The sequence below is a fragment of the Pyrgilauda ruficollis genome, unplaced genomic scaffold, assembly GCF_017590135.1.
Source record: "Pyrgilauda ruficollis isolate IOZ18807 unplaced genomic scaffold, ASM1759013v1 scaffold45, whole genome shotgun sequence".
Classification (NCBI taxonomy): domain Eukaryota; kingdom Metazoa; phylum Chordata; class Aves; order Passeriformes; family Passeridae; genus Pyrgilauda; species Pyrgilauda ruficollis.
In genome coordinates, this window is record NW_024526044.1 from 5428078 (window position 1) to 5453082 (window position 25005).

Sequence of the window (25005 nt, forward strand, 5' to 3'; positions counted from 1 at the left end):
GGATGTGGTCAATAACCACAAGGCTATTCCTTTTATTTCTTCCTTTAACAGCTTGTTATGCAATTACATTTTTCAGTAAGTTGCATGCTTTCTTCAGGCTAATGATCCTTTTGATGGGGTGACAGTTCACAGACTTACAAACATCTGAAATCTAGAGGGAAGGATGGAAAATATTTTGAAACTTCAGCTGAGATATGATGCAAGTCTGAGCTCTGATGAAGGGTGCTGAGGGGGATCTTTTCAAAGCACGACAATTAAGTGCCGTATGGTTTGATTAAGGCTGGGGGAGAGGCACCTGAATTTTGTGTGACAGATTTCTGTGGGTCCTCCTGAGGCTCTGGAGTCCCACGGGCTCTGCTCCTCTGGCCTGGCCATGCCCAGCCCCTCTTTGCTTGCTCAGCAGGTTGATAACAGAGCAGGTTGGCTCTGTGATCATTGTCACAGCTTGCTCTGCAGGGCTCTGCCTGCTTTTCCCAGGTGTTTTCCTGAGCCTGGCACAGCCCACAGAACAGGCAAGGAGCTGGGAGTTTTAAACCCAGCCCAGGGAAAGATGAGAGGCTTCTCCTGAAGAGGCAGGATGTCTGCTCCTGGAAATGCAGGACAGCTTTTGTCCCTGCTTTGGGTCCCCAAAGCCTGGTCCCTGGCAGTAACTCCCCGTGCTTGTAGACTGGCCCAGAATTAGCAAAACACTCTGAAACCCCCAGGGATGAACTGAGCAGCTCTTTGCAGGCAGCCCTGGCAGGCAGGGAGGAGTTTGCTCTCCACGTCAGTGCAGGGCCAGGGAAGAGCCTTGCACCGACCCTCTGGGCTGGTGGTGGCCAAGCCCCAGGGCTCCTGGCAGGCTCCAGGGCTCCTGGCAGGCTCCAGGGCTCCTGGCAGGCTCCAGGCTGAGGGCAGAGCTGCTCCCCAGCACCCAGTGATGGACTCGGGGTGCTCCTCACAGCACATTCTGTGATGGGGACAAACCTGAGCAGGGAGCATTCAGAGCTCCTTCCTGGACTTTGTACTTCTCCCTCCTAAGACATCCTCCAGCTTTTTGTTATACCCGGATTTACTCACTTGGGGTGTTTACATTACACCAGCTTGAGGGGGAAAGGAAGGGAATTTTTCTGTATATGAACTGTCTGGGTGATTTTCTACAGCTGCTTTGAAGGATATGTCTGTTACTTATATTGGGACTTGGATTCTGTAGACATATGGCAGAGAACACAATTCTCCACAAAGCAAAAGAGTTTGACTGATGGAAAACAAGAGAGCAATCCAAGAGAAACCCTGCCAGAGGAGGAGCATGAACCTGAAATTTACTGCTGGAACCAGACTTCTGCCTTGGGCTTGAGCAGCACGCAGCCAACCCCACCACTGAGTGCAGCGTGGCTCTGCACAGATGCAAGGAGCTGCTTTTGGGACCCAGCTGAGTCTGGAGCTTAAGTATTGTTCTGGCATCCACCCTGGTTTGGAAATGCACAGGTTGGCCCCCACTCCTGGAGCACTGGGACAATTACAGGGTTTTTAAAAAGTCAGAAATGCAGAGAGCCTCAGAGTTGAGGCTATTCTGGCTTTTGCATAGCGAGTTTGTAAAATCAATCAGAAATCGAAGAGGGCATGAGAGATTTCATTTTAGACCATTCAATCCTTTATTAATTGCACCGTGGATGGCAGCACAGGAAACGTGAATTGCAGACAAGCCTTTTTTTCCAATTTATTCCGCTGTGTGTTGTTTTGACTTTCCACTTGCCCGCAGCAGCACGAGAACGCCGGGAAGGTCTGGCCTCATCTCTTTGTGTGTTGTGTTGCAGGAGGCAGCAGACCCGCTGAGCAGAGCCATGTCGGTGAAGCTCACCTTCGTGTCCCCTGGGGACAGCGGTGGCATCAGCAGGAGCTGCTCCTTCACCGGGTTCAGCACCGTGCAGAGCAGGAAGCTGGGGTGAGTGACACAGGGGCTGCTGGCACTGCCGCCACGGGCAGGCTCCAAGGAGAGAAAACAAGGCACAATTCCCTCCAAGGATCTCTGGGATTCACCTTCTGAACATCAGGGAAAGGAGAAACACAGTGCTGCTTTGGCACCACACTCTGTGTAGAAAAACTCTGTCAGACTGTACAGAAAGGCTCTGTCAGACTGTATGGAAAGCTTTGTCAGACTGTACAGAAAAATTCTATCAGACTGTACAGAAAAGCTCTGTCAGATTGTATAGAAAAGAGTTAGAAATCTAACTGTTAGATTGTATAACAGACTGTATGGAAAGCTCTGTCAGACTGTACAGGAAAGCTCTGTCAGACTGTATAGAAAGCTCTGTCAGACTGTACAGGAAAGCTCTGTCAGACTGTATAGAAAGCTCTGTCAGACTGTACAGGAAAGCTCTGTCAGACTGTATAGAAAAGCTCTGTCAGACTGTATGGAAAGCTCTTCAGACTGTATAGAAAGGCTTTGTCAAACTGTATGGAAAAGCTCTGTCAGACTGTACAGGAAAGCTCTGTCAGACTGTACAGGAAAGCTCTGTCAGACTGTACAGAAAGCTCTGTCAGACTGTACAGAAAGCTCTGTCAGAGGACGGTGCAGACAGGCTGGAGCTGCAGTCAGAGCAGCATTCCCTGCAGGAAAGGACACACCAGGAGCAGTGCTGAGCAGCTGTTCCTGCAGCAGGCACAGCCCAGCAGGGTCCCAGTGCTGCAGACACAATAATTCACACATCCTTAGGGCTGTCCTCCTAGCTGCAAAGCTTTCCTGACCAAGTGCCTCTCTTTGTGCCCTTCTAGGATGTTGTTTTTCATTATTTGAGTGTTGGGACACAGTTTTGTTCAGGAATCACTGCAATAGGGAAGATTTCTGTCCTAGACACTCAGTCACAGCCCAGTGAACATGAGAGCCTGCCCTGGCACAGACCAGAAGGTTTTGAATCACCCTTTCCTAAGTTATCTCTCCCCCAGGCACTGCTGCACAGCTCAGCAGGAGCTCGCAGGGGCCCTGTGCAAGGTCTGTCCAAGGATGAGACACAAATCAGGCCCACATGGACATTCTTGTGCAGATGCTAAATATACTTTTGCTTTTCTTCAGCAACTTCCCCTTGGGTCTCTCAGTCAGACACGATTTTGTATTATTTCCCCACCAGAGTCTCCACAGGAAGTAAATGTTATTACTGTTATCTGTAAAGTGGGAAATCTGATCCTGAAATTACCAGGTTCACAAGGGAAAGCAGCATGAGAACATCCAGCTTTTAGCTACTGGCCCTGCAGGCCATGTCAGCTCCTTCACTTTTGTATGAAATGCATGGAAATGGGATGAACACCAGTGCTCAGATGGGCTGCAGAGAGTGGGCAATCCCAGCTCCCTGTGTGCAGGACTGAGGTGCTGGACAGGGGAAGTCACCTCCAGGATTTAGGGTCTGCACTCCAAAAATCTGGAGGTAAATTCCACAATGAAACAAAACCCAGGAGTATTTGAGGTTTTAATTTCAAAACAAAATCATCTTGTCTCTTCTATTTGGTGTCTTGCTAATTAGAGTACTCTAGAGCTTGGAATTAGATGCTATTTCTTCTTAGCATGAAAGAATTTTAAGCAATGAGCATTCTAGGAGACTTTCAGCTGCTCTTATTGGTCAGACTGCCCCTTCCAGTGTTATCCCTTTGAAAGTCTCTCACTTTAAATGGAATTCCAAAAGATACATTATCATAGCAAAGTGATATTAATGTGAGGTTCTAATTTAACAGTTATGTTCCTTGTTGTAGGTAACCTCAGCTCCAAATGGTTTGGTTAATTAAAGCAGCATAAAAACCCAAGATAATCAGTGGTGTGAAGAAATTAAGTATCCAGCAATGTTTGGCAACCCCTAGTTTATCAGATCTTTTGCAGAACAGCTGTTAAAAACTGCAGTTAAGTGGGAATTTAGGACAAGGATAATTAAAGAAGGTGCTCAAAGGCTTCTCTAATAGGGACAGCTCTCAGGTGTGCTGGGCCTGGCTGGAATCACCAGCACAAAAATCTCCTCAAGCCTCAGCTAAAGCCTGGAACTGAAAGCAGCCAGGGGGGAACTGTTGAGCCTGATGGAGCTCATAATTCCTCCAGGTGAGGAGAATTTAGGATGGAAATTGTAGAGAAGGTGGAAAGCTTTTCAGAGAGCAACTGGCTGGTCTGGCTTGCTCTGGGAGATGGGAAACTTCTGCAGGTAATGTTATTTTAGAGGCTTTACTTAGAGGGATTATTAACAAACCTATGTAAAAATAGCCAAGACTTAGGGGAGGATTTGGAGAGAGGGAAGCCAGGCAGGAATTATTTGCAGAGAGCTCATTTTCTGCTTCAAAGGTGTTTCCAACTGATGGTTCAGGGTGTTCTAACTCCTTAGGGTGGCACAAAAATCTCTAATAAAAAAGTGGGCAACTTCTGGTAGAAACAACATTTAATTTTGACTTTGCAGTTGCTTTGAAAAGTAATTAGCTGAGCTGTTAGATGCTAAAAAAAACCCTTGATAATTATATTTTGTGTGGACCTGGCTTTTGGAAACTGGGTAGTGCTCTGAGCCGTGGTTTGAATGGATGGTGAGGGCAGGAAGCAGCAGCTTGTGGAGGCTGTGTAGGGGAGCTTTGCCCTGGGACCCTGAGCAGTCACAGTTTGTTGGCTGGATGTCAGAGGGGGTCACAGGGGGTCAGCAGGGCTCCCGGGGTGGCTCTGAGGTGACCCAGGCTGGGGACAGCCCTGCCCTGCTGGCACACAGGGCCAGCACTCTGGGGTTGCTCTTTCTGCCCGCTGCTCCCAGGTGCCCAGGAGCGTGGGGGTGTTCAGTGAGTGTGTTTGGGATGGTGAACTGTCCCCTGAGGATGCCTCAGGCAGCTCTGGGCTCCCAGGCTTTGCACCTTTCTTGAGTTTCCTTCTCTTCCTGCAGCAAGTCCCTCAGCAGAAGCTCAGTGAGGTCCAGGATGTCACTGAAGCCCCCCAAGGCCTACAATTCCCTGCAGAAGGGGGCACTCATCTGGGATCCAAAGCCACTGCAGGTGAAGAAAATTTTTGAAGCTTTGAAGAAAGGACTTAAGTAAGGACTTTTTCAATATTGTGATTTGCCCTCCCTGGTGGTGCTGCTGAGGTGTGTGTGGCACTGTGCTCTGCCTCCATCTGGCATCCCTGAGCACTGGGAAATGCATTTCACTCCCTGCTGGCCCCTTGCAGGCTCAGGCTCTGTGCCAGCTCCTGGTTGAACAGTGCCAGTGGCACTGCCCATCTCCTGGCAGCACGGTGGGCATGGCACGGCCACACCTGGGCACAGATTGGCACAAAGCTTCTGGACAGGGAGCTCTGTGGGGTTTGCTTTAGCTCAAAAAGATGACTTAAAACCCAGTCTGAAAGTGAGGCTGTGCCCTGCCAAGGCAGAGTGGGGAGCCTGGCTCATCAAGCACTTCAGTTCTCCTTGTGCTAATTACTGAACTAATTACAGAGTCAGCTGTTCTAGGAGGGGTCTTTTTTCTTTTTTTTTTTCTTTATTTTCTTTCTCCCTCTCTTGAAAGAATTAAACTCAGAAGTTCAAAATAACTCTGTGATCTCTGGGTGCCTTGTGAGGCAAAGGTCTAAGCAGGTTCACCTGAAAACTTCAGCTTTTTTATTCTCCAGAATGTTCTGAGTCTGTTATCACAGGAACTTCATTTACAGCCTGCAGCTGCTCTCAGAAGATAAAATCCCCTTCCCTGGATTTGTGAGCCCTGCAGCTCTCTGTGCTGGCAGCCTCCTGCCAGCTCCTTCTGCTCCACATTTTGCTACTGCACTCATTTTGGTCATAGTTTGTCTCCTTAAGCAAAGGACATCAAATGCCCTGGAGTAACACTTTATAAAGTCACTTGTGTCACGTTTTTAGTCCAATAAAACACTATGAAGTCTTCGCCCTAAAAATATCTACCAATGCCTTATTAGAGGATTCAGATTTAAAAGAAACAAGGAAACCAAATGTTTTTGCAGAGCTGAGAATTTATCTGAGCTTAGGGAGGAGAAGCTATAAAGTGGGTCAGAATTTGTTCCCAGTTTTGCATGAGTGCCACATGATCAGCCTGCTGCCAGCAGTGAGTGGTGCCTAATTGACTGAGCAACCTACAGAACACAGCTGTATCAAATAGCAATGCAGAGGCCAAATTTTAAGTAAATGCAGACTGAGTCCACTCGGTGCTGGAGTGACTTGAGCTCTCAGTACAGAACATATTTTACGTGCCTGTTTCTTTATAGCTGTAGAAAATACCTCTTTATTCTGTTAACCATGTGGCTGCCATTCCATCAAGCTGATAACTTTAACACCCTTAAAGCTAAAAGTGATGAAGCTTTTCTGAAAGGTGAGTGCATGCTTTTCCCTCCAGCCCTGGGCTGTTCCTGGGCAGGTGCTGGAAGCTGCAGCTGAGTGCTGGAGACGTGGGATGTCTTGGGGGAGCTGCTTTTGGAGCAGCAAGAAAATGAAATGCATCAAAGCGAATGTGAGGAAGTGTAGCTGTCTAAAATGAAGTTATTTTGACTGCTTGGAGACTGTGTCTAAGAATGTAGTGTTTACCAGGTGATTCTGGTCCCTTTTAAACGCTGGAGGAAAAAGTTACCTAAGTCTGCTGTGTGTTAAAAGCAGAGTTGGAGGAGTCCCAGCTGAGAGGGCTGCAGGCTCTGTGGAAAGTCCAAAGGCACAGCCCATGCATGCAAGCAGCTCTGGAGAAGCCAGCTGGCACCTAGTGCTTCACACCTTGCAAAACAGATCTCATCCTGGAAAAAGGATTAAGAATTGCCTTAACACAGCCTTCAGCTGTGTTTGCTGAAGCCTGGGCAGCATCTGCCCCTTACCTGGGCAGGGTTTCTAAGCTGGGCTGGGCGTGCAGGGCTCCATGGGGAGGGAGGCTCTGCCTCCCTGAGCTGGGGCTGGTTGTGGCCTCCTCCTCCTCCTCAGGCACTGAGCAGATGAACCTTTCTGTGCCTCACAGGAAAGGGTCAGCTAGGAGCGGTCAGAGAAGCCTGAGAGGCAGATCTGTGCTTTGTGAGTGGCTTAGAGCTTGATACTCTCCTCCCCATGGCCTGTGATGTTCTGCTGAAGCACCTCCCCAAGGAGCCTCTGATGATGCCCCAGGGTCTAACATGGGCTTCCTCTCCCTCCAGTGAATACCTGGAAGCACATCAGGCTGAGCTGGATTATCTCTCTGGGCGGCACAAAGACACAAAGAGGAACTCTAGATTGGTAAGGTGGTTTCTGTGTTAAATACTGAAATAAAGATCACAGGAGCAGGTGCCTTCTCCCACCCGGGACTCCCAGGGACTGTCCAGTTCAAACACTGGGGTGGGATCCAGCAAAGCAGCACGGTCACAAATGTCCCAGGTGTGAGAATTTACCTTGAAACTTCTCATTTCCAATGCCAGCAGTGCCCTTCAGGTGGTGTTCCCTTACTGGGCTGTATCTCCTCGTGTCTGCCCACTGCCCAGTGTTTCATTGAGTGTAATGTTCATTGAGTGTAAATCTGGATGCTCCTGGTGAGTCTTGCAGCACCTGTGAGAGTCTCATTGGTGGTGCAAATCCAGTGCTCTCCTCCTCAGCCTGTGCCATTTCTCTTTCAGGCTTTCTACTACGACCTGGATAAGGTAAGGCTGTTGGGGATGGGCTGGAATGTTGTGAACAGAGAAAATGGCTGATTTTCTGATTTTCTTCAATGACACATTTGGGAAATAGTTTCTTACATCCCTTTCTCTCTCTCTGCCCTCCTGGAAAGCAAATCCGCTCTGTGGAGAGATACATCAGGAAATTGGAGTTTCACATCAGCAAGGTAAGGGTTTATACAGTGTACCTGTGGGGCTCCCACTGCTTTGTGAGGGATCCATCCACGTGGAAAACACTCTGATTATGGCCATCTGAAGGGGAGACTGCTGGGGACTTGCTGAAAGCTGCAGCCACTCTTTTTACAGCAGGAGGGGATTTTTATTTATTTATTTCCCTGAATGGCTCTATTCAGGCTGAATGTTGGCACAGCCCAACCTGAGTTTTCCTGTGAAACCAGTTTGTATTTTCTGCCAGTTTATTCAGAAAATGCTGCTCTGGGAAGCCTGTGGTGCTCTCCCCCCTTCCCAAGGGGCCACAGGGCAGTTCTGTGCCTGCCAGGACTTCCAGGGGCTGAGCCCCTCCTCTGGCACTGCCAGCACTGCAGGGCTTTCAGGCTGTCTTCAGGGAACTGGTTTCCTCCTCTGCAATTTTTGTGGGCAAAGTGGTACTCTGCTTCTTGTCTTCTACTCTGGAAACAGCAGAGCTGGTTGTGCTCCTGGAAAGAGCATGGGCTGTCGAGGAGCAAACTGCAAAATGCAGGAGTGCAGATCCTGCAGAGCTCTGACAGAGGGATCTGCGTTGGTTGTTGGGTTTTTTGCCAGGAAACTCTGGTGATGTTCCTTCCCAAAACTCCTGAACCATGCCAGGGTAACTCCAGTGCCTTCTTTCCCACGTTCCAAAGGTAGAAGAGCTCTATGAAGCTTACTGCATCCAGTGCAGGCTGCGGGACGGGGCCACCAACATGAAACAAGCCTTCTCCCTGTCCCCTGCCACCAAAGCCTCCAGGGAGAGCCTGGTGGAGCTCTACAAGAACGTCCAGGAGTGCACAGAGGTAGGAGATCCTTCACACTCCTAACAGCCCTGCCTGCTCCTCCACAGACTTGTACTGGGAGCTGCTGCTGGCTTTTCTTCATGGTGGGGGTTAAAAACCCAGCGTGGGGGAATGAAGTGCCCTGTGCCTGGCATGGAGAGTGCCCTGTGCTTGGTATGAAAAATACATTGTACATGGTATGAAAAATACACTGTGCCTGGCATGGGAAATGCCCTGTGCATGGTATGAAAAATACACCATGCCTGGCATGGAGAGTGCCCTGTGCTTGGTATGAAAAATACATTGTACATGGTATGAAGAACCCTTGGTGCTTGGGTCTCTTGTGACTTCCACTGGAAGTGTGGGATGACAATTGAAGGAATAAGCTGTGCTGTTTTTACAAAACCTGTAATGGAGGGTAACTGACAGTGTTGAGTCAAGGAATTCCACTCTTCTGTGGAAAATCTTCTGTTGTACAGAATCCATTCACTTTACTTTTATCTGCCTTTACTGGTGAAAATGTTTGTGTGCCCTTTGAAAAAACATGAGGGAAATGAAGTCCTTTAAAAGAAATAGCATGTGTGGGGAAGCAGCTGCTCTGCAGTGCTGGTGATGGCAGCCTTTCTTCCAGGACATGTGCTTCATAGAGGGGGCTCTGGAGGTGCACTTGGGAGAGTTCCATGTGAAGATGAAAGGTAGGCTCCTTTCTCCTTTCCTCGTTCACCGATTTGGGATTTCACTGATTCATGGCTCTGGGGTTTCTGGGTGGCAATTTGACCCTCTGAGAGTCCAGTTATTCAGAGAGACCTTGCACAGAATTCTGGTTTTGCCCCAGTGCCATAAAACAGAGCTGCCGTGGTATCCTAGACTCCAATACAAAGCTTTCTTTTTCAGCTCAGTTAAATGCTGTCCTTTTCAGAGTGTGCTGGGCTGGTGGTGCAGAGGGATGTTCCCCAGAGGGTCACTGGGTTTACTGCAGGCTGAGCTCTTGGGGGGCTTTGTAAAGCTCTGCAAACATTGGGAGTTTCCTTCTCTTCCAGGGCTGGTGGGCTTTGCTCGTCTCTGCCCAGGAGATCAGTATGAGGTGCAGTATGCAACTTTTGTGCATTTTGTCCTTTTCCCTGGGGTGGGAGCAGTGGAGCACGGGGTGGGAGGTGCAGGAGGAGAGCAGGAGGCAGGCTGTGCCACGCCAGGCTCTGCTGTCAGGAGAGCATTGGCACACTCACTGTGCCCTGGGCAGGGGCAGAGGGGGCTGGATGTGATCTGGGTGTTATGGCAGGGTTTAAATGATGCCAGAGATTGCCTACCAAACCAGCTGCCAGGCCTGGCCTTCAGAGCTGCCCTGGAATCAAATAGCAGGGGCTGCCTGTTTCCTGGAAGCTTGCCCTTGGCATGATGTGAATGCAGCCAGTGTCTCCCCGGCTGCTCTCCTGTCCTCACCTTTCCCAGGGAATTCCAGCAGTGAATTCAGTGCCTCAGCAGCACCCCAGCTGCAGGGCAGTGTGCTCTGGGCTCTTCCCCAGTGCCTTTGGGTGCTTTTCAGGGGTTAAAAGCTGCTCCCCCATTCCTGTCTCTGGTTTTCTGCTCTATCCAGGGTCCAGTGGGCAAGGGAATGGCTTTGTTCTGTGGGCTGAAGGGAATGGTCTGGGACATGCTGGCCCAACACCCTCTTGCCTCTGTGCTTTGCAGGTGTTCGTGCGACTGGGGCGCCAGAAATGGAGGCTGAGAGGCAAAATTGAGACTGATGACAGCCAAACCTGGGACGAGGAAGAAAAGATTTTTATACCCAATCTGCACGAGAAGTTTGAAATCAAGGTGTGGTGTATAATGGTTGGATTGGAAGCAGTGGGTTAACAGGTCTCCTGCTACTTCCCTCTTGGGTTACCAAAATTCTTAGATAATTTTATTTTTCTAACTGTGTAAAAAATGGCAGTTAGTCCATGCTCTGCCTACTGAAGGGCCATAACTTCTGATTTTCCTTTGGCACTAGTACCTGTATTAGCCCATCTGCTTTCCCATGCTCTGGGATGTGTGGTTGTGTTTAGGGTTTTTTTAAAGAACTCCTAGAGCAATATCTGGGAGTTTTCAGGATGCAGCCTGGATGTGGAGACACAGATGTGCATGTGCCCCCCATGTGGATGTTGGGTACCTGCAGTACTGCTCTGTTTGAGCAGAGAAATTCCCGTGTGGAAAGCCAGCCGTGGTCCTGGCAGGGGGGCAGCTCTGCCTGGCACCACTCAGGGGCTGGCCTGCCAGGAGCTGAGGCTGAAGGCTGTGCTGGATTCTGTCCTACTGGGGAACTGTGCCAGGGCAGGCTGATAAAGCAGCTCCTGCAGAGCTGCCCTGCCTGGCAGCAGCACCTGGGTGACACAGGAGACTGGAAATGGGCTCGTCAGGGGTTTTTTACTGTCACTGCACAATGAGGATCAGGTGAGAAGCTAATTCAGATGCCTGGTTTGCCATAATTGTTGTAAAAACTCCTCTCACTCTGTGTGACAGTGACAGTTCTACTCTCTTTGTCAGCTGATGAAAGTTACTGGCAAATGTCCTCCTCGCCTCCTGCTCTTCCCACTTAGTGCTCCATGATGAAAAGAGCAGGTTTAAGCCCAGCAAAAGCTGCACAGCTGTGTGTCCCCTCTGTCAGTGTCCCTTGTGGGGACAGTGGCTGACAGCTTTGGTGGCACGGAGCTGTGCAGGTTGGGTTTGAGCAGATCTGACTGCTGGGCTGCTCTGCTCTCCGTGGAGGTGATTTAGGACTGCCTGCTGAGCTGGAGCTGGGTGTGTTTGTGTCCCTGCAGGTGACAGAGCTGCGAGGCCTGGCCACTGTCCTGGTGGGGGTGGTGACGTGTGACAGCATCAGCTTCTTCAGCACCAAGCCCCAGGCCATCGTGGTGGACATCACCGAGCTGGGCACCATCAAGCTGCGCCTGGAGGTGCTCTGGAAGTGAGTACACCCCAGCTGGGGCTCTGGGAGCAGTGCAGGGTGTGTCCCTGAGCTGCATCCAACATCTGCTCCCCTTTCTGTCTGAGAGCAGGGTCCAGAGCAGCGCCGCTCACAGCCAGCCCTGGGCAGGAGCTGCTGCTGGGAGCAGGCAGGGCAGGGGACAGCAGCAGCTCCTGTGACCTCCCAGCTCTTCCTTTGTGTCACCACAGCCATGGCACCTCGGCAGTGGCCTGGCTTAGCTCTCAGCTCCTCACAAGCAGCATTCCATCTGCCTCCAGGCACTGGGTGTGTGAATACAGAGCACAGAACATGTCTCAAAGGTCGTGAAGTGAAGCTGAAAGTAGCAGTTGCTGGGCACAATGAAAAAAATACACAGCTGAAGTTTTAGGACAGTCATTGTTAGCAAGATCTGATCTGTTAAAAAGCAGCTTTCCCAAAGGCTTGGCACCTTTGTATGTGCACTGAGTAGTTGTGGATACAAGGCTGTTGGTGCACTCCAGGGAAGCTGCTCACAGATGTACTTTTAAATAGCTGAGCATTGTCACGGTGCCTGTGGTTTGTTAAATTGTTTTATATTTTAAATCTGTAATTTGATTTTTGTAGTGGACTACTGCTGTTATTAAAAGTAGATTCTCACTGTTGTGGATGGTGCACTGGCACTTATTCCTCCCTCCAGACTCCCCAGCACAGGGTTTTGAGGCAGTTCTGTTATTTCTGCTTTGTGGCACTGTTGTCTCACACAGAGAGACCCATCTGCAACAAATCAAGGCTTTTTAACCTGTTTCCACTTGTCCAGGATTGCAGCAGCCCCTCAGGTGCCAGTGACACTGCCCTGGTCTCTCTGCAGCCTGGGCTCTCCCAGCCCTGCCCAGCCCAGAGCCTCTGAACACCCCTGGTGCCAGGAGCTCCCTGAAAGACCCCTGTGACCTGAGCAGGCTCTGCCAGGAAAATCAGAAACAGCTCTGCTTCCATGGCTGGGGCAGGAAAAGCTTTGCTGCTGCACTGCCATTGTCTGAGTGTCCCTCGTGCTGTGGTTCCTCACACTTGTGCCTGCAGCTGGGCTGAAAATGTGGCCCAGCCACAGCACCTGAAAATGATTTTCAGGCATAAATGGCTTGAAGTCAATAAGAAATGAACTCACCTTGGCAGAGGTTTGCCTGCCCCTGTTTATGATGCCTTTTCCTCCTGAGATCTGACAGTGGCCACAGTATGGAGTTTATAGTCTGGAAGAAATCACTTCTGCTCTGTGTTGTGAGCCCAGCAGTGGCACTGACAGGCAGAGTCCTTCATCCACTCTGTGGAGCTGCTCCCTTCTGTCAGGAGCTCCAGGATCAATCAAGCACACAAGCTGCTCTTACAGAGGAACTGGATGAGGAGAGCCTGCTCTGGGCTATTGCACAGCTCCCCTAAGCTGAATCTCCTCTGCACGTTGAATTTGGGGCAGAACTGGGCAGACAGCTCCCATCCCCGTGCTGCTGGCACTCCCTGGCTGCAGTCTGCAGCTCAGAGTGCAGCTTTGGGCTGGCAGGAGGAGCACGTCCCTGGGGTCTGGGGCAGCATCCCAGAGCCCTGGAGCTGGCAGAGCCCATCCCTGGGATTTGGGAGAGCATCCCAGAGCCCTGGAGCTGGCAGAGCCATTCCTGGGATTTGGGAGAGCATCCCAGAGCCCTGGAGCTGGCAGAGCCCATCCCTGGGATTTGGGAGAGCATCCCAGGCTCTGTGTCTCTGCTGTGTTTAAGCTTGGGGGATGTGTTGGGGTCCCACCAAGTGGATTCCCCAGAGCTCTTCTGTGCAGAGCTGGCCTCTCCTCTCTGACAGTCTGTTTGCTGGGGCTGTTTACAGAAGAGAGAAGCTGTGTGGTGATAACTTGGGGTGTTTCTGTTTTCAGAGATAGAGCACTCATAAGAACAGTTGCTTTTCCCTCTGATTTAGGAATAACTAAACAAATCCATCTGATTTACCCGAAGTTCCCTGAGAGGCAATTTTTCAGTCTAGACCTGCTTTGTGAGAAATCCAAATGTAGATCTCTCTTCTGCTTCTAAATGTACATTTTCTTTAAATAGGCCCCTGGTCTGGGCTCAAACAAAAGTGCCTTCAGCTCCTTTATAGATGGTGCCATGAGGAGTGTGAATGAGCTTGGGCCGTTGCAGAACAGCTTTGTTGGCCAGTTTGGCAAAAGGCTTTGGGTTTTTTGCCAACCTAAACAGCAGTCTGAATTCTGTGTCTCACATGCAGGATAAAGAGGGCTGTATTCTCCTTCCAGAGCTCCAGTGGTGCCCTGCATTGGGACCCAGGGGCACCATCCACTCTGGTGGCTCTGCTTTGAGCAGTGCTGGCCTGGCTCTCAAGGGCTCCTGGAGCGGGGGGCAAAACCTGAAGGGAGAGGAGAAAAGGAAGGTCTGGCTTTGATTTTGGGATGCACAGCTGCTGCCAGTGTTGCTCTTACAGATGCAGGCTTAGGTGGAGGGGCAGTTCCTCCTGCAGGAGCTTCAGGCAGTGATCCACTGGTGCATCTCTGCTCTCACAGCTGGAGCTGAGCCAAGCTGGATAATCTGGAGACTGGTTCTTGTTAGGCTGGACAGGGTGGTGAGACCCAGCAGCCACCTCTCTGCTGAATTCCAGCATTTTTCCCAGGGCTTGATGGCGGAAAGAAATATCTCATTATTTACAGTGAGTCCAGTCCACTTGACTAGAATTGGCTTTTTGGGGGTGTTAATGTAAACCTGGGTTCCCTGGCTGGGCAGTGGGATTCAGGCAGGGAATTCTATCCACACTTCTGGGCTGGGGCTGTTGAATCCATGGAGTGGCTGGGCAGGAGGGGAGTGATTGGGGCTCAGAATGGGGACAGCAAAGATGATCAGACTTGTGGGTCACTTTAGATTTTTTTTTTAATAGAGTTTTTCAGTCCTGAAAAGCTGTTGCTGGATAATCCTGTGCAGGCATGTGGATGTTGGCTGGGAAATGTGGACAGGAAATGTGGAGCCACTATTTCTCTCAGTTCAGCCCCAACCACCCCCACCTCCCATCAAAGTACTTGCTCCACAATTTAAGGTTAAACAACGACATTCCTGCATAGCTTTTACCTATGCAGAGGTTTTATGTCAGTGATTTCAGGAAGTGACTAAACAAACTGAGGAAAAGCCAGTGACAGTTAAAGACAATAGTCTGCTTGCAGAGTCTGCTCGTGACAGCTCCCAGCCATGGCTTGCCTGGGACTCAGCCTGTGTCTGGGGAAAGCACACTCCCTGTGCCTGGCTGCTCTGCTTTTCCCTGGAACATCCCCTGCTGGCCCTGGCAGTGTCAGAGCGCTGGAGAGAGGGAGCTGTCCCAGTGTGAGGGCTTGTTTGCTGGGGAATGTGGAGGGAGGTGATGGATGTGCCCAGAGATGGCAGAAGCTCCAGAGCAGAGTCCATTCCTGCTGTCCCCTCTGCTCTCAGCCACTCCTGCAGGACCAGGAGCTGCTGCTTGTCTGGAGCCAGCTGAAGAGCTGCACTTTGCTGGAGGCTTTTAGGAATTGTCACAGGGGCAAAGCAGATCTTGTCTGTTCTTGTTCCTCTCCTAGAAGTGTCATTTTGCATTACTGCATCACTGTATTAAAAGCTGAAAATGAAAAATCTGAGGAATGGATCCCTGTGACTTTTGTTAAGAATGCCATGGGTAGGAGTCATTTGCTTTCATTAGTAAACACAGCAGGCTTTGGCTAAGAGGCTCTTGCTGTCAGAAACCCGATTTATTTCTGCCCTGAGTCAGTGCAGATGGCTGTTCCTGTGCTCCCAGGACGGGGCTGATGGAGCCCAGCTGGGTGACACTGCCTGCTCCAGCCACTGACCTGGCCTGGGCAGCTCCCAGGAGCTCTGTGCTCGCAGGAGCAGAGTGCTGCACTGCAGGGTGCTCTGCAGGACTGTCCCTGTGCACTGGAGGGGCCAGAGAGGGCTGGGACTCTGCTTTTTGACTTTTGCTAGAGAGCAGAAATTCATTTCCCTGCAATTGATTAGTCCTCGTTATCTCTTGCATCTCCTGCAATGTACAGCTGAATTCAGCTGATTTTATCCTGCTCTTTGGGTGTTATATTCGATCACTGAGGCTGCAGATTTGTTGCAAAAATTCATTTTTTTCAAAATGCCACTACTCAAGCGGGAAAACAGACTTTCTTTTGGTGGCCCAATAAATCTCAGTAGGCAACAAAAAGTAACACACATAGAACCCAAACTTGCTTTACTTAACTTGAAATGTGCTTTCTGTCCCCTGGTTAGCTGAGCTGCGTCCCAGGGGATCATTCATGCGAGTTTCCTTAGACTGCTTTGCAAAGAAGTTGAGAAACCAATGGCTGAGGTGGAGTAGGTAATTAGGAAGTCTTTGGAGCAGCCCTTGACAAACCCTGGCAGACCACAGGCAGGTTCCTCTGGGGCTGTGACTGGCTCATCCCTGCCTGTGTGAAGCACAGACCCTGCCAAGTGCACTGCACAGGCCTCCTCTGCCAGCCAAAGGAATGGCTTATTAATAGCTGAAGGATAATGAGGGCTTTTATTGGTTTTTCCAGGTGCTGTGTGCTCTGCAGGAGGGAAGCTGGCAGTTCTCCTTTATTGCATGTGTTGTATTTCCTTCCTCCATGGTTTTGTGGCTGTCACTGCCCAGCCCTGGGCCAGCACTGGTGCCAGGAGGGCAGAGCACTCCTCCAGCCTTTGGGCCCCCTGGGCTGCTCTTCCAGAGCCTCTGGCACAGGTTTCTGTCGAAAGGCTCTTGAGAAATCCATGTACAAACCACAGCCTTTTTGCCTGTGTCTTTCTCTGTTGGAGCAATCAAAGATTCTGGCTAGAGAGGCAGTTTCTGTTTCATTTTATTCTCTGTGTGTGCTGACTAAACATCCCTGTTCAAATCCTACCCACACCTCTGTGCTCTGCTCTCACTGACACGTGGGCCTTTGTTTTCTGCTGCAGCCCCTTTGACACAGAGAACCTGTTTCTGTCACCTGGAAGCACTGCCAAGTTTTCTGTGGGCAGCAGGAAGAGCTCCTTGTACAACTGGACCCCCCCAAACACCCCCAGCTTCAGAGAGAGGTATTACCTGGTGAGTACCTGGGGAGAGCAAAAGGCAGAGCACAGACCTTGGCTTTTGGGCTGGATCAGGCTGTCCAGGAGCACACTCAGAAATGTGAAAGCAGCACTCTGGCACCTTTGCAGTTTATTTTGGGGCTTCATTAAATTTTTCTTTTCACCCCTATTCTTTTGAGTTCTATTTGAGATTTTTGTAGAACAATTTAAAAAACCCTCAACAAGACTCTGCTCAGCAGCTGGGATGGTAGGGGTGGGGGTGTCTGCTGCAGTATTCTGTGGTGGGAATCCTGCTGGGAGCCAGGGAAGCAGAGTCCCCTCTCCCAGGTGGGACCTGGGGCTTTGCAGCCTCTCCAGGCTCACCTGGGGATCTCTTTGCAGTCTGTTCTGCAGCAGAGGCAGAGCCCGGGGCACGGAGGGGAGGAAGCCCAGCCTCCCAGCATCCTGAGCTACTTGGCTGCCTGCGATTTCGATGTCCCTGGGAGGAACAAGCCCCACAACCCTGCAGAGACCAGCGAGGGAGACTCGTTCAGCTCGGAGGATCAGAAAGGGGCAGAATCCAGAAGTACAACCCCGGCCCTGGACCACAGGACGCTGCCGCTGGTGATTATTCAAGAGACTGGAGCAGAAGAGCGGCAGCATCCCCTCCCAGACCACAGCACCCTGGACATCCTGAAGAAGACCCCATGTGGGGATGGGTTCCCAAGGAGCCCCTCCAGTTTTCCCTCCCGTCACAAGGGCAGGAGAGACTCCTTCAGCCAGGCCCGGAGCCGCCGCCTGGCAGAGCAGGAGAACATCAGCCAGAAAAGCTGGAACGCTGCGAACGATCTGGGAGCGGAGGGGCGCGCGAGGCCGATGGACAGGACCGTGCAGGACGTGCTGGAGCTGCTGCAGTCGCGCGAGGAGGGGCGGGCGCCGCTGGAGACGCTGCAGTGCCAGGTGTCGGCTCTGCGGGACAGGCTCAAGGTACAGCGGGGCTGCTCCGGCCTGGCCGGGCTGCCTGCCGTGGTCCCGGTGGGTCTGGGGCTCTGCGGCCACCAGAGGGCGGGGGGACACGGGGAACGGGCACGGGGCTGCGGGGGACCGGGGGAGCAGGGACGGGACCGGGGGAGCAAAGGCAGCCCCGGTAGGGAGGGACCGGCGGGGCAAAGGCAGCTCCGGTGGGAGCTCCGCGCTGATGTCTGTCTGTCCGTCCGACTCTCGGGCTGTCTGTCTGTCCGTCCGGCTCTCCTCTCGGGCTGCTGTCCGTCCGGCTCTCGGGCTGCTGTCCGTCCGGCTCTCGTGCTGTCTGTCTGTCCGTCCGGCTCTCGGGCTGCTGTCCGTCCGGCCCTCGGGCTGCTGTCCGTCCGGCTCTCGGGCTGCTGTCCGGGCTGGCTTTGAGCCCTCGGTGCGTTCGAGCTCGGGGTGACCGCAGGCTGAGCAAAGCCCGCTCCGTGCCGCTGCCCCTGCTCCTCCCGGCTGGACACGCTCCTGCCCTGCAGGAAAGGTCCCTGTGGAGCAGGCAGGGCTGGAGCTGGGCTGGGGATCCAGGCTGCAGTAAGAACTGATGGTAACACAACTGCCCCGGCCTCCTGCTCCAGTGAAACCCCTGGGAAAACAGCATTTAACACCCAAACCAAGCACCCTCAGAGCAGCCTTTCCAAGCGGGTGAAGGTGGTGGCTCCATGAAATTCACTGTTGGTGTGAAGCTCTTGGGTGCTGTGCTGGGATGTAACAGCATCCCAAGGCTGCTGCTTTGAGCTCAGGAACAGGGAATGAGTGAAAACTGCGTTAGTGACAGAGGATGCAGAAAATATCAGCTCTCACCAGCCTTGGGAGGCATGGAGATAAAGAATCCACTGAGATGAAAATACTGGAACATGTTTTGAATTTAACTAGCAACATTATTTTGGGGTCAGAGAGCTGCACCAAGAGCAGACTTTCCTGATGTGTTAAGAATGAAATCAGAGAAGCAAAGTGATACATTATTAGGAATAATTTCAAAACCAGTAAAGAACAACTGTAAAATGGCTGGCCAACTACAAATAACAGTATTTCTGCTTCCATTTCATCAACAGCTGAAGACACTTCACAAACATTCCTCTATGGAGAGTTTGATGGTGGAGACAGTGCTGGAGAGTTTTGATTTCCTGAACAATGACTGCAGTGCTGATGAGCTGTCCTTGTTTGGGAGCATCAGGACAGGCAGTGTCAGGTATGTGCTCTGCACCTCGTGGGACAGGCAGAGGGGTCCCACAGCTGCCTCAGTGGGCTGGGAAACAGCCACGGTGTCAAATGCAGCACAGAAAGGCCTGCCCATGGTTTTAGAGAGGGTTATAATTGCAGTTAAAGAACACGCTGGTTTCTGTTCAGCTCCTGTTGAGAGTGTCCATTTCAATTCTGTTTAGTGGTGAGACTTGTAACTCTCTTTTCCCTCATCTCACCAGCACATACAACGACAGCGTGCTCCAGTCCCTGAGCTGTGACACGAGGCCAGAAGCACGGGATGTGACTACTGGGGACGACAACCTAGACGTGCTGCTGATAACACACCTGAGGCTGTGCAAAGCTCTCCTGCAGGTACAGAGCAGCCTGGGGGGTTCCAGGGCACTGCCTGCCATTGTTGATGCTGATTACAGGAGAATTTGGTGTTTTGTTTGTTTGATAGCAGCACAGAGACTCGGAATGGAGACGGGTGCATTAACGCTGGGTGCACGTGTGTCCACACAGAACGTGTCACACAAACCTCTGCTGCCTCTTCTCAGCCTCTGCGTTTTGCTGAGGCTCTGAGCAATTCTCTGTGCCCAAAGCAGGCTCCAAACACACAGGCTTGGCTTGGCTTGGGCCATGTTTAATGAATGAAAATCTGCTACAAACAGGGAGCAGGTATCTGCTGGGCAAGGGGCCTTCTGAGAGCAGCTGGGGGTTTCTCACTTGTCTTAAAATTTGGATTCTGAGAAATAAATCCTCATTTATCTGGAGCTTGATCCTGCCCTTGTTTCAGCCCCTGAGTTATGTCTGTTGCATTTCAGAAACTGAAGACACCAAACATAGCCCAGGTGGTCCAGGAGAGCATTTTGGAAGAAGTGTCAGAGCAGACACGAGTCCTGGGGGATGTCCTGGATCTGTCTGTTGAGAAAAGTGAGTACCTGCCTTCCCCCAAGGCATGCAGAGATGGGAGAGCTGCACCCCTGAGGTGCCTGCTTGATCCCACTCAGGGCTTTCATTCTAAATTCCTTGCAAACACTGATATCATTAAAGCAGCTCATCATTAAACCAGGGGCCATTCTTTGGTTCATTTTTTCTTCTACACAGAAGGAAAAAGTTTGCAGAAGTTGGTCTCAGAGAAAAGAGTAGCTGAACTGCTATGTTTTAAACAGTGATGTCTAATTTTTAACAAAACTATCTCTAATAAAAATACAAGTTAGTGATGCCCCAAGTCCAGGTCGGCTATCTGCTGCTGAATTTCTCATGTAAAATCCCAAATCTGCTAGAGCTTGCTGACTTTTTAAAACATTGGGTTTCAGTTATTCAGAAGACTAAAAAGAAGAAGCAATATCTGAAAATCTGGAGTGATCTTGCAGAGCCTGGCAGCAGCATCTTGGTGACCTCAGCAGAAAGGTTCCGTCATGCTCTGAAATACACCATGATGCTCAAAGTGAAGGAGAAGTACCCCAGCCACCTGGAGACAGGTACCCCCTGAGCACCAGGCCACGCTGCCTTCATTTCATTTCAGTGCCGTGCTGAAAACTGTCCTTGTGCATTTAAAAAGCCCCAAACCCAAACCTGCTTGCTTTCAGCAGCCTCCACATAACCAACCTGCTGTTTTGTGTCTGTCCTGCTCCCTGCAGTGCTGCAGAGGCTGCTGGAGCAGATCCTCACCTGTGATGGGTTGCTCCCCTGCTCCCATTTCCAGACGGAGCCCGTTACTTTGTTCCAGTTTTTTCGGTACCTGGAGAGACACCGCATTGGCAGCCTGGAGAAACACCTGGCAAAACTGGCTAAAGAAGGTAAAGGCAGAGCCTGGCTCCTCCTGCAGGGCAGTGCCCTCCAGGTTCCTGCTCCAGATACAGCTCCAGAGCAGGAAACAGCCCAGCCCTTGCACTGACAGCTTGTTTCCATTTTAATTCCCCTTACGACCATGTAGTTTTAATCAGAACAGGAAAAGCATGCTTGACTCCCATGTCTGAGCATGTGCAAACAAACCCCTGTGAAGGATGGGCTTATCTTAAGTGCCCTGAAAATAGGTTCTGGGATATTCCAGAGCTGAAGCAGACACAGAGTCAGGAGCAGCCTCCAGCTGGATCCAAGGACTGAGCACAGTCTGTGGCTTGGGTTCACTGCTGTAGCTGGACTCAGACACAGAACAGAACAATAAAATTGCAGAGGTTCCTGACTGCACTTTGTAGCCTGAGGTAGCCAGTGCCTCAGTGGCATCTTGTCCAACATATGAATGTGCTCCAAAACTTTTCTCTGTACTAGGAAGGAATGATTTAAACATAGTCCTGCTGTTGGCTGCATCCTCAGGCTTGTGCTGATGCGGAGGACTCGTGTGGAGGGGGCTGAGAGCCTGAGCACTGCCCTGCTGTCCCAGCCTGGGCACGGGACAGTGCCAGCCTGGGCAGGAGGCAGGGTGGGCACAGGGCTGTGCTGCGCTGGCCCTGCCCGCTCGGGCTGGCCCCGGCCGGGTGTGTGTGTGTCCCCGGTCTGGCCCGGTCTGTGTGTGTCCCCGGTCTGGCCGGGTTTGTTGTGTCCCCGGTCTGGCCCGGTTTGTGTCCCTCGCGGCGGCGTTCCCCAGTGAGTGAGGCCGCTCTCCCGCTCTTCCCGGCAGTGATGCTGATCGAGGAGCTGCAGTGCCCCGGCAGGCTGAAGACGCTGAAGAGGCTGAAGGGGAAGAGGCTGAGCCGGCTGCAGCCGCTGCCGAGGACGCTGCGGCTGCTCGGGCTGCTGCAGCTGGACGAGAACCACCGGGTGGGCAAAGCGGCCACGGCCTGCCTGGCCCGGGCCGGCGGCAGCGGCAGCCTCCGGGCCCGGGTGAGCGCGGGGACAGCGGGGAATGCGGGGAGTGGTGGGCACAGCGAAGACTTTGGGGACAGCGGGGAGCTTCCCGGGGCCGGCGCCGCTTTCCCGGCCGTGTTCCAGCCCCTGAGGCGGCGGAGGGAACGAGCTCCCCGGAGGGAGCGAGCTCCCCCTGAGGGAACGAGCTCCCCGGAGGGAGCGAGCTCCCCCTGAGGGAGCGAGCTCCCCCTGAGGGAACGAGCCCTCCCTGAGGGAACGAGCCCCCCGTGAGGGAACGAGCCCCCCGTGAGGGAACGAGCCCCCCTGAGGGAACGAGCCCCTGAGGCCGCGGTGCTCCGGTGCTCGCTGCCTTGGCTCATTTCGCGGGGGTAACGCCGCTCCTGTCACTTGGATTGCGTATTAAATTGACTCTGTGTTTTATTCTGCCGTTTTGCTGCAGGCTGTGCTGTTTTACAGCGATGTTTTGTCCGGCGGTGACACGAGGCTGCAGCAGGCTGCGTGCCTGGCTCTGAAGAACCTCAGGGTGAGCGCTGCGGCTCTGCCCCGGGCCCGGAGGGTTCCTGCGGCCGGGAGTGCCCAGCCCCGGCTGCCAGGGCTCCGGACGATGAGTGCCATTATTCCCAGGGCAGCAGGAGAGGCAGCTGTGGGCACCGGGGAGGGTCTGCCCTGCCAGGCACAGCGCAGGGTGTGTGATCTCCTGGGATGCTCAGTGCTGCAGGACAGTGTCTCACTGGGGACATCCAGCACCAGGATAAACCAGCAGCGTTTCTGCACCAGTCAGTTCTAAACATTTCACTGTAGAAATCTGAAGTTAAATCGGGGGGTATTTTTAACAATAGCTGATTAAAGGCAGAAGACAAAAGTAATATTTGCATTGCTATTATAAGAAACAGCACAGATTTAAACCTTCCCAAGAGCCCTAAGCTGTAATAGGTTTGCACACAAACAGGGAACCAATGTCTGCAAACAGGTACTCGCACAACAGCAAACCAGGGCCTTAAAGTCGATTTGCAAAGCACCAGCTGGGATTAACCCTTTCAGTGAAGGTCCTTGTTGGGTGGCACTGATCTAATGTTCCCACAACCTGTACCCTGGAACTTTTACACTTTCTGATGCTCTAAAACAGAGGGAAGGTAATAGAGGTGAGATCATATCAGGAAATGTAACTGCAAGCCAGCATGCTGGGGAAGAGAAAGGTCCTGGTGGAATTTGGATGTCACAGGAGATGGGAGTTTGTGTTTGCTTTGTAGAAAATGTCCACCAAATTGCTGAAAAGCTGCTTAGGCAATTTCTTCTTTTTTCCAACAGGCTGTGGAAAGCATTGAGCAGGTTGCTCACCTGTGCCAGTCTGAAACAGAGGAAGTCAGGAATGCAGCCAGGGAAACCACACTGTCCTTTGGTAAGTCAGCTTGGATTGGTACAGCTTTGAAATGGTCTGAAAGAGGGATGTGAAATAGTGCAGGACCAGGAGGGGCCTCAAGTTCAGCCTGAACACATCCAGGACAACAGAAATATTTCATGAACAGCTGTTTCATACCATGAATATAAACTTTACATCACACATAACAGCCAAGGGCCCCTGATGAAGTTTATAGAACCAGACCAAGGAGATCTTGAAGGATTAAGTGCTTTAGGAACCACTGAACCTTTTGAAAAGGTTGTAGATAAGGCCTGACAGTTTTATGCTGGCTCATTACCTGTTACTACACTGGAATCCAAGTGACAAGTGACTGACAGTGGAGGGGACCTGATAAAATGTCAGTGCTCCCCATCTCCTGCTGCCCAGCATTTGTGCTTTTCCTGGGGGCTCAACAGCTGGAATGCTGCCAGAGCTTGGCCAGGTCATGCAGGAGACAACCACCTCCCTGTTCTGTTCTTCCAGACCCACTTTGAGCCAGGCTTAGTTCTGGGCATCCCACAGAACACTCAGGCCCACATGGGACAGTTTTCCAGCGGTGATGCTCCAAACTGTTACTCATGGAAATCATTGCAGGAGGCCTGATTTTCCATGGTGGCTTCCAGCAGGTTTTGGAAAACTTCCCTGAGGGATGTGTTTGTCACTCGAGTCCTTCCTTCCAAGCAAGGCTGTGACAGGAGTGTCCCCAGAGGGCCAGGTTCCTGGGGGTGCTCTGCCTGTCCCTCAGCAGGGGCTGTTTTCTCTCTCCACAGGGGAACGGGGCCGACAGGCCTTTGAGAAGATGGACAGGATCTGCTGTGAGCTGAGAGAAACAGCTCAGGAGGCCGAGATTGAAATCACAGTGTTTTAGCAGTGGCATGTGAGGAGCTGGATCCCGTTGTCCTCACAGCCACACGGGTACCTGAGGGTTTGGTTTTGCCTGGTTTCCTCCTGTCCTGTCCCTGCTATGTCCTGCCCCAGGACAGGTTTATTTCCAAAAGGAACAGTTTGTCATCTCCATGATGCAGCCTGGAATGTATTTTCTGTCTCTCAGCACATGATGAAATACCAAGTGCTGGACAGATCAAAACTAGGATCTCTCAGAATGTGGATCCAGGTCTTAACTGGAGTTCAATCTCCATCTTGCAGGAATTAGCTGCCCTGCTCCAACTCTGTCCAGTATGATCTGTTTTCCCAGGAAGTGCTTTATGAATTTGGTATTCTCCAAGGAGAGAAATGACCACTCTCCCAGATCAAGTGCCCTGTCAGAACAAATCCAGCACCACTGCTTGGTGGTTTCCTTTGCTTGGGCCATTCAGCTGCAGAAGGAGAACCTGGTACTGCCTAAGTCACTTTGCAATTGCTGCACTCAGGCCAGGCCCAGCAGGGCCAGGCTCTGTCAGAGTGTGTGTGCTCAGCTGCAGGGGATTTGCCATGTGCAGCTCTGACTGAGGAGGGACAGGTTTGTTTTTTTTAAATTCTGGATTTAGTCATAGACCAAGACTTCTCCTCCTCATCCCCCAGCCCTGGCTGGCAGGGTGCCCATGGGGAGCAGCCTGGCTTCAGGTGCAATACTTGAAAGGGGGTTGGGATTGTGTGTACAGATTTATATATATATATACACATAAAACTTTTCTATTTGGTATTTATTTGTTGGATTTCATACTGTTTTCTAAAGTTCTAATAAACCATTTGAGACAAGTTCCTGCGAGTGTTTCCTACTGCTGAGCTTGCAGCCCTGGGGACAGGTAAGAGGCACTAAGCCCCCAAGGGAAAGGGCCCTGATCTGCCCTGTCCTGCTCCATTTTGGTAAACTCTCTCTCCATTTGTAGGTTTCCCTAAAAATATAAACCAAAGGTAAGTACTGGAATTCAAACATCAGGATGTGCAGGCTACAGCTGCAACCAGGGTCAGCATCAGCTCCTGCAGAAACCAACCAGGGTGCTTGAGTTCCTGCACCTCTTACCCTTAAAATGTAACTGTTCAACGTGAAAGACCAGAGGAGGGAAATGGAGGTGGCAGGGAGAGATGGGGATCCTCTACTCTTTACTGGA

At 51.6% G+C, this 25005-nt stretch overlaps 1 protein-coding gene across 3 annotated transcripts in view; it reads left to right on the forward strand.

The window, feature by feature from the left end:
• RIPOR3 (RIPOR family member 3) overlaps nt 1–24652 on the forward strand; it is a 40548-nt gene extending 15896 nt beyond the window's left edge. Inside the window, exons 2-22 of one of the 3 annotated variants that reach the window (XM_041478460.1) lie at nt 1797–1924; nt 4875–5021; nt 7100–7178; nt 7553–7576; nt 7705–7758; nt 8434–8583; nt 9194–9257; nt 9603–9646; nt 10252–10377; nt 11361–11506; nt 16444–16573; nt 16939–17523; nt 18615–18751; nt 18984–19116; nt 19569–19677; nt 20064–20228; nt 20388–20546; nt 21368–21570; nt 21995–22078; nt 22864–22954; nt 23725–24652. In XM_041478460.1, the coding sequence (XP_041334394.1) occupies nt 1824–1924; nt 4875–5021; nt 7100–7178; nt 7553–7576; nt 7705–7758; nt 8434–8583; nt 9194–9257; nt 9603–9646; nt 10252–10377; nt 11361–11506; nt 16444–16573; nt 16939–17523; nt 18615–18751; nt 18984–19116; nt 19569–19677; nt 20064–20228; nt 20388–20546; nt 21368–21570; nt 21995–22078; nt 22864–22954; nt 23725–23822 (2829 nt within the window). In that variant the 5' untranslated portion in view covers nt 1797–1823 and the 3' untranslated portion in view covers nt 23823–24652. Of the gene's footprint in view, nt 1–1796; nt 1925–4874; nt 5022–7099; nt 7179–7552; nt 7577–7704; nt 7759–8433; nt 8584–9193; nt 9258–9602; nt 9647–10251; nt 10378–11360; nt 11507–16443; nt 16574–16938; nt 17524–18614; nt 18752–18983; nt 19117–19568; nt 19678–20063; nt 20229–20387; nt 20547–21367; nt 21571–21994; nt 22079–22863; nt 22955–23724 lie in introns of those variants that run through there. The other 2 variants (XM_041478461.1, XM_041478462.1) reach the window with 2 other exon arrangements.
• Nucleotides 24653–25005: the final 353 nt, after the last annotated feature.